The 13718-nt window shown below is 43.6% G+C and overlaps 3 protein-coding genes across 4 annotated transcripts in view; 1 reads left to right on the top strand and 2 right to left on the bottom strand.

Annotated features, from left to right (window-relative positions):
• The window catches only part of LOC123514793 (TWiK family of potassium channels protein 7-like), an 11750-nt gene extending 9798 nt beyond the window's left edge, over nt 1–1952 (bottom strand). Inside the window, exons 1-2 of one of the 2 annotated variants that reach the window (XM_045272971.1) lie at nt 1878–1952; nt 713–752 (exon numbers count right to left, since the gene is read on the bottom strand). In XM_045272971.1, the coding sequence (XP_045128906.1) occupies nt 713–725 (13 nt within the window). In that variant the 5' untranslated portion in view covers nt 726–752; nt 1878–1952. The remainder of the gene's footprint in view (nt 1–712; nt 753–1877) is intronic. The other variant, XM_045272972.1, reaches the window with a different exon arrangement.
• The window catches only part of LOC123514794 (carbohydrate sulfotransferase 14-like), a 10382-nt gene extending 2159 nt beyond the window's left edge, over nt 1–8223 (top strand). Inside the window, exons 2-7 of the mRNA XM_045272973.1 lie at nt 3407–4036; nt 4180–4274; nt 4510–4653; nt 5957–6059; nt 6319–6459; nt 7890–8223. Of these exons, the coding sequence (XP_045128908.1) occupies nt 3596–4036; nt 4180–4274; nt 4510–4653; nt 5957–6059; nt 6319–6459; nt 7890–8066 (1101 nt within the window). The 5' untranslated portion in view covers nt 3407–3595 and the 3' untranslated portion in view covers nt 8067–8223. The remainder of the gene's footprint in view (nt 1–3406; nt 4037–4179; nt 4275–4509; nt 4654–5956; nt 6060–6318; nt 6460–7889) is intronic.
• Nucleotides 8224–10858: 2635 nt separating this feature from the next.
• Nucleotides 10859–12205, bottom strand: LOC123514958 (dynein regulatory complex protein 8-like). The gene is made up of 4 exons (XM_045273236.1): nt 12048–12205; nt 11579–11702; nt 11195–11333; nt 10859–11094 (listed from the first exon to the last, which is right to left on the bottom strand). The coding sequence occupies exons 1-4, from the start codon at nt 12148–12150 to the stop codon at nt 10915–10917; spliced, it is 546 nt and encodes a 181-aa protein (XP_045129171.1). The 5' UTR covers nt 12151–12205; the 3' UTR covers nt 10859–10914.
• Between the last annotated feature and the right edge of the window lie 1513 nt (nt 12206–13718).

The raw sequence follows: 13718 nt of genomic DNA, 5'->3' as shown, positions 1-13718 counted from the left end.
TCTACCGGTTAGAGTTTGAGTTTCGCGAGTTAGGCAAAGATGTAATTTCGCGGACTGGCGGGTGTAATTACAAAACTGGCATGCGTGACGAGCTGCTGCGGGCCGGGGCGGCGGGCGACTGATGCTATAGGTGTTCCAGTTGTCAGACATGCAGTGCGAGGTCGATATATGTATGTATGTCTGCCGGTCATGCTTGAATGCGAGATCAGAGGGATGGTACCTTGCCGAAAGATAATTTGGACAAGATGGATGACGCCCTTGGGATCTTTCGGAAAAAAATTAGCTAAAGGTGGTATTGTGATGCTAAATATACTTGATTCATTAGTTGCCTCGTCAGTTAGATAGTAAGTTGATTATTCACGTTTTACTTAGTTATTTATTCATATGATTATTTATTAGAAGCAAAGAGGAAGTTAACCTCATATTCCCTTTCTTTATGTCCATCCAACAGTTTGTCCCAATAGTCTCAAAGTTAACCAAAGACAACCATAACAGTGAAAGGGTTTATTTCACTCTCATAATGGCTTTGGTGTTCCCTCAGTCACTAGTATGATAAGCGTGGCCGGCTGGTGACGCAGGCCGCAGCACGCCGGGAGGGCAGCCGCAAGGGAATGGCGGGAAGCAAAAGGTCTGGAATCAACGGGGTCTGCCGTATGATAGAATACAGTGCTAAGCAGGGAATAGGACTCTCTTAGGACACTGCATATCTTACTGAGGATCGGCATGGTGGCGGGCTAGGGCGGAGAGGCCACCTGCAACACCACCCGAGAGGAAGAAAGGTTTTATTTATACCACTGTCATTATCTAAGTGACGCTGGTGATGACACGTGCAGGTCTCGATGATGTGTTGGTCAGGACGGAGGTGTTGGCTGCGGTGTGCATGTGGCGGCGGGTAGGGAGGGGCGCTGCTTGTTACTACACCATTATATCTCCTGAAGAGCCTTGTTTTGTGTAATATTGCTGCGCTAACTCAAAAACTGACTGGGATAATTGTTTCTTGTAGCTTGTGCATGAGTGGTGGTAATCTGAACTGTAAACGCTTGGCTCACAGTACACGTGTCTGATTAAAGGGCAGCATGGAAGGTGTGTGTGTGTGTGTGTGTGTGTGTGTGTGTGTGTGTGTGTGTGTGTGTGTGTGTGTGTGTGTGTGTGTGTGTGTGTGTGTGTTTCTGTGTGTGTGGTGAGGTGGTGAATCCTTCTGCTTCAAGTGTGTGTGGAGTTGAGTCTTACACTATTACTATTGAATCTCTGTCTGTGACCCTCTGTATCTCTTCCACACACACGAAAAAAAAAAAAAAATTAAATAAGAATAAATAGGTGTTATTCTCCACATCTTTTTTAATTCCTTCACTCCCTGGTCCTAGTCTAACCTCCCCCTCACCCCCCCTTCCTCTCCTCCTACCCTTTGTTTACGGTTGGTTGCGTAGCGATCGCTATACGTACCTACTCTAGTGTCTGTAGCCACGGAAGTAACGGGAGGGGGCAATAAATAACGGTTTTTCTAGCCAGTGTTTATCATTTTCTACAGACCGTGAGCGCCCTTCCATGCCTTGCTACACGTGTCGCAGCCCTTCCTTCCTTCCAGACCCAACACGTAACGGCATCGGCCTAGCACTGCATCACTGCATCACGCATTCACATCAATTACGTCACAGCAATTATTGAATCGCATCACTCCTTTGACTTTATCAAACAGTGAATTAATTGGTACACTAGTTGGACAACAGACGATTATTTACAAATGTAGTATAATGAATTATTTACAAATTGTTGGATATCTATTTGTGCAGCCAGTGTGAGACGCCGCAAAGTGCCATGTCCTAGAATGGCATTGGGCACTCCCTGGCGAGAAACACACCAAACCACGTAAGACTGACCTGACGTCGTAGTGTTCAGTGAAGCGAGGCAAGGAGAGGACTGCGTGACGGGCGGGGCTCTGTGTTCTCCTCGCTGTGTGTGTTTCACCCTCACTATGGTGACAGGTGCTCCTGGTAACAAATGTACTGGTGGCGGTGGTGGCGGTGATGGTGGTGGTGGTGACGCGTTCCGTATATTATAGGTAGTATAGATAGATTATTACTCTGCCTGGAACAAACCTCACGCACCGCTGTCGTCTCCCCGATCGCATTCTGAAACACTTTTGATCCGCTGCGCCTCCACCACGTACTTTCAGTAAAGCTCCAGTTTTGAAGTTACAAGGATTTTTAGATGTATCTTTATGGTATTAGTGACTTTAACAATATTTCTACATTAGTAAGATTATCAACACTCTCAAGAACCCATCTGATCTCTCTGATATTTCAAAATAATCATGATGAGAGCGTTTCAGAATGAGGGCTAGACGTTCATGCACACACGCACCAGTATCATCTTTTTTCTGCAATCACTTTGGAATAGTATTTAGTGCATTTCAAAGAGTTTAATAAATCAAGATCAATGTTTCAGCCTTTTTCGTGCTTTTTTTTTTTTTTTTTTTTTTTTACACATTCTTAGGTCCGCTTCATACGCCCCGCCTCACACGTCCTTCTGTATAGACTCCGAGGAAGCGCGCCATTAGCTACATCACTCCGGGAAAGTAATCGACGTACTCCCTTTCCAGACATACTGTGAAATGATTAGTGTCAGGTTGTGAATAGTGGCTAACCTGAAGAGCTTCCTTATGAAATAAATCAAGGAACTAGCTTAAGGAAACTCTCTCAAACATTTCTGCGTCGCGCCTCCACTATCTTCAAAAGGCTCTATAGATGAAGTTACGTTTTTCTAAACATGTTTTAAATGGTTCTAGTGACATTGATAACATTCCTACATTAATAACAGGAGAAACGCTCTTAAGAACCCGGTTTATCATTTAGGTGGCCTTTGAAAGTGATCGTTGTGGGAGAGCAAAGCGTTTCTGAATACGTGGGTATTTCAAGCAACGCGCCATGTAATTAACTATAAAAAGAAAGAAAGAAAACACACAATGGTCAAACAAATAACTTCCTGACGCAGAGCAAGTTCGTGGTTCCGTGGATCATTAGGTGTGCATTTGTGAGCCTCCTTAGATCCGACAAGCATTTCTCTCGGCGCCCATATGACCATCTCTTGACACTAAATCACCAAGCTGTGGTCATGTGTTGCGGTGATTCTTACTTTCATGCGCCGGATGAATGTGGTGAACAGACTTATGTGATGGTAATGGGAGGCAGGGGGAGGCAGTTAAAGAGAACAAAAAAAAAAAAAGATAGACTGAGGGAAGCTATGGCGGATGTGTGATCTTCAGGCTCATTTCTTTATTACACAATTCGTGATTCACCTTCCTAAAACTTTCAGAATTCCTTTTCGTGCTTCAAAAAGATCTTATCTATAAAGAATAAATAAGTTTGCTAAGTCTTCTATCGTCTCTGTTGCTACAATTGTTCCTCAGATGCATTGCAAATCGACACTCGGACGCCAGCGAAGTGATCAATATGTAATGAACGTTGAGTGGCACTGCAGGGAGTAGATTCGATGACTCCTGAACAAGACTCATCAGATCGCTACAGTGTGTTGCAGAGCCTGGAAGCGGTGAGCTGCTGCCAGATGGAGACCACGGCTGTCCAGTAACGGCGTCATAATGCCCTCTATGAAGCAAGCGGTGGCCTTCACAGCATCCTTCGTCCTCTTCTCTTTCCTTTTTCTCCGTCCCACCACACAAGGCATACACATTCTTTCCCTTGTCAACGCTACACAACGCCTTGGAGACCCTTTCTTTGCAGCCTTTACCATACACAATGACAATTACAATGATTCATTCAGCAATGTGACCGCAGCCAACATTCCTCGTGAGCACAAGAACACAAATGAGACTGAATCTGCCGGTAACACCACGACGAAGGCTCCTGACGCAGACTCTTGGATGAGGCACATGGAGGAGCGATTTGCAAAGAGACTGTTGAGAATGAAAGCTGCCTGTCTCCGCCACAAGAGCCATCTCCAGTACTCGGCCTCAAGAACAATAAAGAGGAACCTTTTTTACAGCAAGAAGTACAAGTTGATGGTGTGTGCTGTTGCAAAGGTGTGTGTGTGTGTGTGTGTGTGTGTGTGTGTGTGTGTGTGTGTGTGTGTGTGTGTGTGTGTGTGTGTGTGTGTTTTATAATTTCATCTCTTTACAGAGTCTGTCTCCATACACTGACATCTCTCTCTCCCTTCTTCCCCCAGGCGGGCTCCACCACCTGGAAGACACACATCACGGCCATCGCAGGCAAAGTTGCGCCTCCAGAAATTGTACACGAATTACCTTCCTTACTCGCCAGGTGTGTGTGTGTGTGTGTGTGTGTGTGTGTGTGTGTGTGTGTGTGTTATGCAATCTTTAAGCTACATCATCCAATCATTGCAATATAACAGGTAAACAGTGCTCATTAATAATAGACATGGATTTATTACATTGCGAATTTGCACCAATACATGAACGACTTCACAAATAATTACTTGATCCTTGAGCTACACATATACTGAGAGAACCTTGTGCTGGTCCCCTTCTTGCCACAGCCATCAGCTCGGGGTCCTGGGCACGTGGGCCGCAGTGCAGTCCACGGCCACTACCACAGTCATGACCGTGCGGCACCCTCTGGACCGCCTCGTCTCCGCTTACAGGGATAAGTACAATGATGGAGCCCCGATGCCCTCCACCAGGTAAGATATATATATATATATATATATATATATATAGAGAGAGAGAGAGAGAGAGAGAGAGAGAGAGAGAGAGAGAGAGAGAGAGAGAGAGAGAGAGAGAGAGAGAGAGAGAGAGAGAGAGAGAGAGAGAGAGAGAGAGAGAGAGAGAGAGAGAGAGAGAGAGAGAGAGAGAGAGAGAGAGAGAGAGAGAGAGAGAGAGAGAGAGAGAGAGAGAGAGAGAGAGAGAGAGAGAGAGAGAGAGAGAGAGAGAGAGAGAGAGAGAGAGAGAGAGAGAGAGAGAGAGAGAGAGAGAGAGAGAGAGAGAGAGAGAGAGAGAGAGAGAGAGAGAGAGAGAGAGAGAGAGAGAGAGAGAGAGAGAGAGAGAGAGAGAGAGAGAGAGAGAGAGAGAGAGAGAGAGAGAGAGAGAGAGAGAGAGAGAGAGAGAGAGAGAGAGAGAGAGAGAGAGAGAGAGAGAGAGAGAGAGAGAGAGAGAGAGAGAGAGAGAGAGAGAGAGAGAGAGAGAGAGAGAGAGAGAGAGAGAGAGAGAGAGAGAGAGAGAGAGAGAGAGAGAGAGAGAGAGAGAGAGAGAGAGAGAGAGAGAGAGAGAGAGAGAGAGAGAGAGAGAGAGAGAGAGAGAGAGAGAGAGAGAGAGAGAGAGAGAGAGAGAGAGAGAGAGAGAGAGAGAGAGAGAGAGAGAGAGAGAGAGAGAGAGAGAGAGAGAGAGAGAGAGAGAGAGAGAGAGAGAGAGAGAGAGAGAGAGAGAGAGAGAGAGAGAGAGAGAGAGAGAGAGAGAGAGAGAGAGAGAGAGAGAGAGAGAGAGAGAGAGAGAGAGAGAGAGAGAGAGAGAGAGAGAGAGAGAGAGAGAGAGAGAGAGAGAGAGAGAGAGAGAGAGAGAGAGAGAGAGAGAGAGAGAGAGAGAGAGAGAGAGAGAGAGAGAGAGAGAGAGAGAGAGTTTTTGCAAAATCTGAAAAAAAAAAAAATGTAACTTAGCCTTTCAAGGACAGACAAGTTGGGAAAGACGAACATCTATCTACCTTAGCGAGTGACAGCGAGCATCGGTCCGCCACTAGAGTGCATATCATAGCTGAGCGCCGAGCTGACCTGATGAATTTTAAATGTCTAGTTTGCTGAAACTGAGATATGAAAATGAATAAATACAACATAGATAAATAGATAGACAATAAATTTATAACTATGAATTAAAATCATTAATGAGGTTACGCCATGGAGATGAATAACGTTATTTTTTATCGTCAACATGTCCACTATGATAAAAAGCATGCCTATGTTTGCACTAATAATGAATAACTGGTGTGCTGGACAGTCGCTTCTCAAAGGATGCGCTGAAGCACCTGGCGAGGCAGAGAGACCAAGGCTTGGAGTCCTTCACCTTTACGGAGTTCCTGAAACACGTCCTCGTGGATCAGGTGGGTTTATGTCACACAGGAACATGTCACACTGGGAGGAGAGATGGTCAGGCATGCTATAAAGTACATACTTGCTATACTTACCTGCTTGGCGTTATACCTTTCTCACCTTGCATCAGCATTAAGAGGTACAGATCCTACAATAAAGTGTTGGCACGAATGACAGCCTGAGAACGATTATGATGAAGGTACGTGATTTCTGTGTGTGTGTGTGTGTGTGTGTGTGTGTGTGTGTGTGTGTGTGTGTGTGTGTCGGCAGAAGGAGCGGCTGGAGAACGCCCACTGGAGGAATTACTACAGCATCTGCTCCCCATGTGCGCTCGGTTACGACTTCATCCTCAATATGGAGACCTTTACCGAAGACCTAAAGTATATTGTCAACAAACTGGGCGTAATAGAGGTGAGGGAACCGCTGACGTAGGAGAACCGCTCATGTCAGCTCAGTAATCGCTGGAACTTTTCTTGTCTGATGTTTTCTTAATGGTTGTAAAAAGAAAAGAAAAAAAAAGTAATCTATTTGTGAATAATTGATTTTTAAGTCTGTCTCTGTCTGTCAGTCTGTCTGTTTACGTTCTTACCTTGGTATTGATCGACATTAGTGTGATGTGTTGCTCTTCAATGCTACTACTACTACTACTACTACTACTACTACTACTACTACTACTATTACTACTACTACAACTACTACTACTGTTTATCACTTTTCTAAGACTACTACTACTACTACTACTACTACTACTACTACTGTTTATCATTTTTCTAAGACTGCTACTACTACTATTACTACTGCTGTTTATCTCTCTTCTAATACTACTGCTACTACTACTACTACTACTACTACTACTACTACTACTACTACTACTACTATTTTTACTACTGTTTATAATTTTTCTAAGATTACTGCTACTACTACCACCACCACCACCACTACTACTACTACTACTACTATTACTTCTACTACTACTCTTTATCTCTCTTATAAGACTACTACTACTACTACTACTACTACTACTATTACTATTACTACTACTACTACTACTACAACTACTACTACTACTACTACTACTACTACTATTACTATTGCTACTACTACTACTACTACTACAACTACTACTACTACTATTACTACTACTGCTACTGTTTATCTCTCTTACAAGACTACTACTACTACTACGATTACTATTACTACTACTACTACTACTACTACTACTATTACTACTATTACTACTACTACTGGTACTACTACTACTACTACTACTACTTCTACTTTTACTACTGTTTATAATTTTTCTAAGACTACTACTACTACTACTACTACTACTACTACTACTGTTTATCATTTTTCTAAGACTGCTACTACTACTACTACTACTGCTGTTTATCTCTCTTCTAATACTGCCACTGGCTACTACTACTACTACTACTACTACTACTACTACTACTTTTTACCACTGTTTATCATTTTTCAAGATTACTGCTACTACCACCACCACCACCACCACTACTACTACTACTACTACTACTACTATTACTTCTACTACTACTGTTTATCTCTCTTATAAGACTACTACTACTACTACTACTACTACTACTACTACTACTACTGTTTATCATTTTTCTAAGACTACTGCTACTACTACTACTACTACTACTACTACTACTACTACTACTACTACTGTTTATCATTTTTCCAAGACTACTGCTGCTACTACTACTACTACTACTACTACTACTACTACTACGGTTTATCTCTCTTCTAAGACTACTACTACTACTACTACTACTACTACTACTGCTGTTGCTGCTACAAAGTTTCTACACGTATGGCAGATTGACGTGGGGTGGAAGCTGAATGCCACGCCAAACACCACCACCTCGCCCCACTACTGGCACTACTATACCAACGTCACCAAGCCCTTGCTCCGGCGTGTTCTCCGCAAGTACGAGGTCGACTTTCAGATGTTTGGCTACGAGGTTCCCGCCACTCTGAAGGCATTGCTGAGGTAGAGGGAATAAGGTTTCAAGACTCACCTCGCTTCCCACGGTCATTTTCAGCTTTGGAACTTTGAAACTCCATTTTTTTTTCTTTAAAGGTGCGTTTTCCTTCAATGGTCTTGTGTTTTTTTTATTATTTTGCTGTCCTTCCCCAGCGTCCGTCATGTACATAAACTAAGTCCCTGACTAACTAATTATTTTACCAACTAACTAATTAACTTGCCAACCGACCAAAGCACAAAATAACAAGGTAAGTAAATACGTAAATAAGGAGCAGCACAGGAAAGTTCTGGAGACACTCGCATACCTGAACTATGAAGCCATGTCTTATAACGGCTCACGGAGCCCTGCTGCTTCCCTGACAGCCAGCAGTGAGAGGAGGGTGTGGTCCAGCGTGCCTTCCCCTGGGCAAGAGGAAAACGGTGATTTTTTTTTTCTGAATAAACGTGACATTGTTATCCGAAATTCAAACAGAGTAATTTGTGCATACATTTATCAGTGTGTTGTTAATGTGCACTGACTAACCCCAGGCATGACAGAGATATGGAAAGGTCTTATGAGTAGTTCACAGATTACTGCCTCATCATTTTCCTTTTTTTTCCTTTCGTTATCAAAGTCGTCGTAGGATTGAGATATTAAGAACCAGTAGATTATTTAAAACCGTTGCTCATTGAGTCAGGTGGTTCGAACCGTGGAAACTTTACCTGAACCGCTCGAAACGCTGACTGCACTTAACTTTCCATAAACACTCTTCGGTTTGGTAAATTTCAATAAACTCCTCCAATGTTTTGCGATTCATAATGAAGAATTTGTGAAAAGCTGGAAAAGGCGTGCACACTTTATTCAAGTCACAAATAGACTGATAATCTGTACAGTTTTCCCCCTACACGTGAGATTTTCATCTGAAAGGAAAAAAATCGTTAGATCGTTCAGATAAAAAGTTTGAATGATTCAACTGTTCATGCCGCTCGATCAGTTCATCTGAAACGATCAAAATCTGCGCAAATTTCCCCCTACACGTCAGTTTTATCGTAACGATTTATCTGATCAGTTTTATCGTTCAGATAAACAGTTACGTCTAGGGCCGGCCTTAGAGGCGAAGAAAGTTCTTGTGATTCAGTGGAGTCCATAAAAGACGGATCACTTAAAATGGTTGATCTATCTCATCCTGCGCTGGCTGCTGCTGCTGCTGCTGCTGCTCCTGCACTTCTCGTCCCTCCAGGCCTCCACCAGTGCAAGATAACTGTCTGCTGGTGGTGTGGGCGCCGGACCTCTCTCGCCAGACACCAGGAAAGTCCAGCGAGTAGTCTGAAGGTGCTTTGGTATTATTTTTATATTTCTTAGTCTTTACTAAAATAGATCTAACAGGTAACTACACACGTTCTCTTCCTTAGATAAGCGCTACTGTAGACAGTTGATAGGTAATGGTAGGTGGGAGTGTTGAGTGACATTGTTTTAGTGGTGGCTGAAGGGTTAATGTTTACCATCGGTCCTTGTCAGTAGCACATGACACGACTACCTGCTATAGTAATATATTCACTTTAGGTCACGTTTGATTTTTTTTTTTCACACGCAAGGCTACTATTGGCTTGTAGTGATGCGCCAGAAACAGTCCAGCGAGCAGTTTTCCTCAGTTTTCCTCTCGTTATTTTTGTGGTTGTTTACATTAACAGGGCACTGTGGGTCCTGTTAGAGTTGTGGTGTCTATTCAATTTAATCACGTGTCATGGACGTCCAATGATGGCCCACCATGCCGGTAGTTACTAAATGACGTATCACAGCAAAACCAATCACGGACGTTCCACTCTAGGACGTCCAATGAGAGCCCGCCATGCTGGAAGTTGCTTATAGTATTGCATTTGTTTCTCTTGAGAGAGGATGAACCGTATTGTGAGTAGTACCAGATACATACCATATTTATTCATTTCCTTGAAGGGGCGCAGCGCAGCAGCACCATGTTAGCTTGTTAGGAGAGAGCGGCTGTGGTGAGCCTTCTGTTATTGGGGAGCAGCGTTGCCATTGTTGAGGTACATTTTGTATAAAGGTTAGAATTACGATAGGTTAGGTTAACTGGGGGAGGGAGTATGGGGGGCGCAGACCACTGTCTAGGTTATACTGCAATATTGGATATAGTTAGTACCTCATTTGGGTTTTCGCTTGATGCAGCGGATGCAGCCACAAATGTAGGGAATCGCTGCTAATAATCACATTTTCCCCTTATACTATTTAAAAATTCCCAAAAATTATCTATTTTAGCTTTCCCCACCCGAAAACCTGTCTTCCCTCATGGTCCCCAAGCTTGTTGTTCTTGGGGATTGCTAGTGATAAAACAAATATTTACCTACTGGTTTCGAATGGTTTCACGATGCAGGAAGACATTCATAGATCAGACCATTTATTTTCGTAGCACGTGGTCCATGAATCGAGGTACAGTATATAATAGGGAGATTGCTGCTTAGGAGAAGGCCCGTTAAGAAATTTATCTTCTCTCTTTATAGGAGAAATGACGGCTTTCCTCATGTCCACTATAGTCTCCGTACAGGAGAGTGGTCATAACCTCGTCTGTCGATCAGCTATGGCTAACCATAACCAAGAAACTTTGTCTTTAATTGACATGCTTAAAAGTTCGCGCTATTTTCCCTGTTTCACGAAGATGTAGTTCTGCCAAAACTTTCTCTGATTTTAAAATATTCCAAACTGTTCCGGAAGACTTCAGCACCGTAAAACATGAACACTTGAATAGCCAGGAATGTCAGCATCGTCTAGCATCGCCAAGTGACCCTCATGACAAAAACAGTCAGTCAGTCGTCAAATTCATTTATTTAATTTGATACAAACAACAGAGGTGAGCTGAGCTGCCTCAGTGGAATTTTGGGGGCGGCACGAGCTGCGTGGCGTATTGGTCCAGGTCCACCAGGTCTGCGTCTTTCATGGGCAGAGACAGGATCATCTCCTCGGCCTCCTCCTGGGTTAGCGCCTCTCCCTCACACGTCAGCAGCCGTACCAACTCTTCCCGGCCCAGGCTTCCCGCCGGACGAAACTGGCAACATGAACGACACAAGTTTTAGTCGCTGATATCTCGATGAGACAATATCATGACGTGTTTGTACTAATTAAGAAACAAGCCAAACTATTCTTACCATGGTCTTCTTTCCCTCGCCGTACATGCCACCAGACTTCGACTCCGGCTGGGGATGAACCTCTGCCAGATAAGTGCGCCCTTCCTTTGCCAGTACTGCAAGGGCCCTCGCTAGCTCCTCTTTGCCGACTCCCGGGAATCTGTCACAGTATTCAGGCTCATCACTCATGATTGGGTGTGGTCTTATCATATCCTCATCCCTCCCCATTCCCAATCCTCGTTTCTTTTATTTTACCTTTTCTCCTGGTAGGCGTGGGTGTGGTTAGGTGTGGGCATGGTTGGGTGAATATGGGTGTGGCTGTGTGCGTGGTTGGGTGTATATGGGTGTGGCTGTGTGCGTGGTTGGGTGTATATGGGTGTGGCTGTGTGCGTGTGCGTAGCTTACCGTCGGTCGAGTAGCAGCTTCTTGGCGATAGTAAGGAAGGCTGCAAGGTGCACAGTGTCGGCGCTCTCCTCCCCCACCATGGCCGCCACGGTCTTGCGCATCTCCGCCTCCGATGGCACCAGACCTGTACCGCCACCACCACCGTTACCATCACTCTTAGCTTACGTCATACTTAATTAAGCACGATGGTTAAGTGTTGTTTTTTTTTACATTGTCATTCCGTATATATCTAGAGTGCTGTCCATATACTGAGAATTAAATGTGTGTGTATTTTTATTAGGATAAATAAATACGAAAAAGAAAGGAAAAGATTATAATATCGTGACACAGGATTCATCACTTGTCACGCTTAGTGGGTAGCGATCATGGTGTGTGTACAGTACGTCTGGGGGAACAATTAGTGTTGGAAGTGGCGCGTTTGACGAGTGAATAATTGAAGTGCAGTTAATGTTGCTTCTATGTATCTTACCTAACACTCGGATGATAGTTGGCACATCCTTGACAGACACCACATTCTTATCCTTGTCCTGGAAGAGAGTAAACACCTCCGTCAGCTTCTTGTCAAGGGACATGGCGGGGCGAGGAGCGGCTGTCCCTGCTTGTTTGGCTCGTTGTCATGGCAACTCTGCGGCGTCTTTCAATGTAATAAGTGTTTTGTGTTATAACTGTTGCACGTTCTTTGTGATCTTATTTAGTGTTTCGAAGTGTTTTGTTACGGCATTGTTATCTTACTAATGATCCTGGTATGTTCTTCCTTCCCCTTCCCCCTCCCGCTCCACCTCCACCTCCACCTCCACCTCAGCCTTCTCAAGGGGAGGTACGAGTCGTAAAACAACGTGCAGGCTGTAACGATCCCCGCCAAGGTGATAAATGTCTGCACCTTATGATGAAGATAATGAAATGATGATGATGATGATGATGATAATAATGATAATAATAATAATGATAATAGATAAATAATAGTAGTAATATCGTTGATAATGATAATAATGATAATAATAATAATAATAATAATAATGATAATAATAATGTATAATAATGTTCAGACATTCAGACAAGTTGGAGGAAGAGGTGAAGAGAAACACAGGTGAAGAAAACAGGTGCAGGAGATGAGTCTCGACTAATTTCGCTGATGCTTCTTCAGAGGAATCCCTGAAGAAGCATCAGCGAAACTAGTCGGGAATAAACTCATCTCCCTGCACCTGTGTTTCTCTTCACCTGTGTTTCTCTACACCTCCTCCTCCTCCTCCTCCTCCTCCTCCTCCTCCTCCTCCTCCTCCTCCTCCTCCTCCTCCTCCTCCTCCTCCTCACCTCCTTCCTAAGTAAAATAAGTGACGGTCAGATAGCCAACATTCCATATAGAACAATAGAATCACGAAACAACGATCCTAAGTGGATGACAGACAGATTAAAACGATGTATAGGGCAAAAAAAGAATATATAAGAGGCTAAAGGCTGGAGATGAGGTTTTGAGGCCACTATACCATGAATTAGTTTGATCAGTTAAGCGGTTAACGAACGAGGAAATCTAAAAGTGAATATATGAGTTGAGGGTAGCCAGCCAAGCAAAGACAGACCCCCAAGGGATTTTTTCAGTTATACAAGACAAAGAGTAGAGAAGAATTAGGTCCATTAAAGACAACAAATGGGGAAATGGCTAGTTCAGTGGAAGAGATTAGTAGAATTATGAACGAGTATTTTCTAACTGTCTTCACTCAGAACACAGAAAATCCCAGATAGCGAAGAGGTATTTTGGGCAGAGGATAGTGAAAAGCTGACAGATATTCATATAAGTAAGGCGATGGTAGAACAGGAGATAGATAAACTAAAGAAATTCAAGTCACCAGGACCTGATGAAGTATATCCAAGGGTTCTAAAGGAATGCAAGGAAGTCGTCAGCGAGCCTCTAGCGGTACTTTTTAGGATGTCACTGGAGTCAGGTGAGGTACCGATAATGTGGAGAGAAGCTAATGTGGTTCCCATATTTAAGAAAGGGGATAAAACCCTAACGTCTAATTACAGGCCTGTCAGCTTAACTTCAGTTGTGGGTAAATTAATGGAATCAATAATAGCGAAAACATTAGGGAACACCTAGACAAACACGGCTTGATAAATCACACAACATGGATTTACGAAGGGA

Source organism: Portunus trituberculatus, chromosome 38 (assembly GCF_017591435.1).
Source record: "Portunus trituberculatus isolate SZX2019 chromosome 38, ASM1759143v1, whole genome shotgun sequence".
Lineage (NCBI taxonomy): Eukaryota > Metazoa > Arthropoda > Malacostraca > Decapoda > Portunidae > Portunus > Portunus trituberculatus.
This window is presented reverse-complemented; position numbering and strand designations above follow the sequence as displayed.

Excerpts from the sequence above, each read along its gene's own strand:
- LOC123514958 (XM_045273236.1), bottom strand. The coding sequence starts at position 12,150 with ATGTCCCTTGACAAGAAGCTGACGGAGGTGTTTACTCTCTTCCAGGAC. Across the intron at positions 11,703-12,047 it reads AACTATCATCCGAGTGTTAG|GTCTGGTGCCATCGGAGGCG; the intron begins GTAAGATACATA and ends GTGGCGGTACAG. Across the intron at positions 11,095-11,194 it reads GCGAGGGAAAGAAGACCATG|TTTCGTCCGGCGGGAAGCCT; the intron begins GTAAGAATAGTT and ends TCATGTTGCCAG.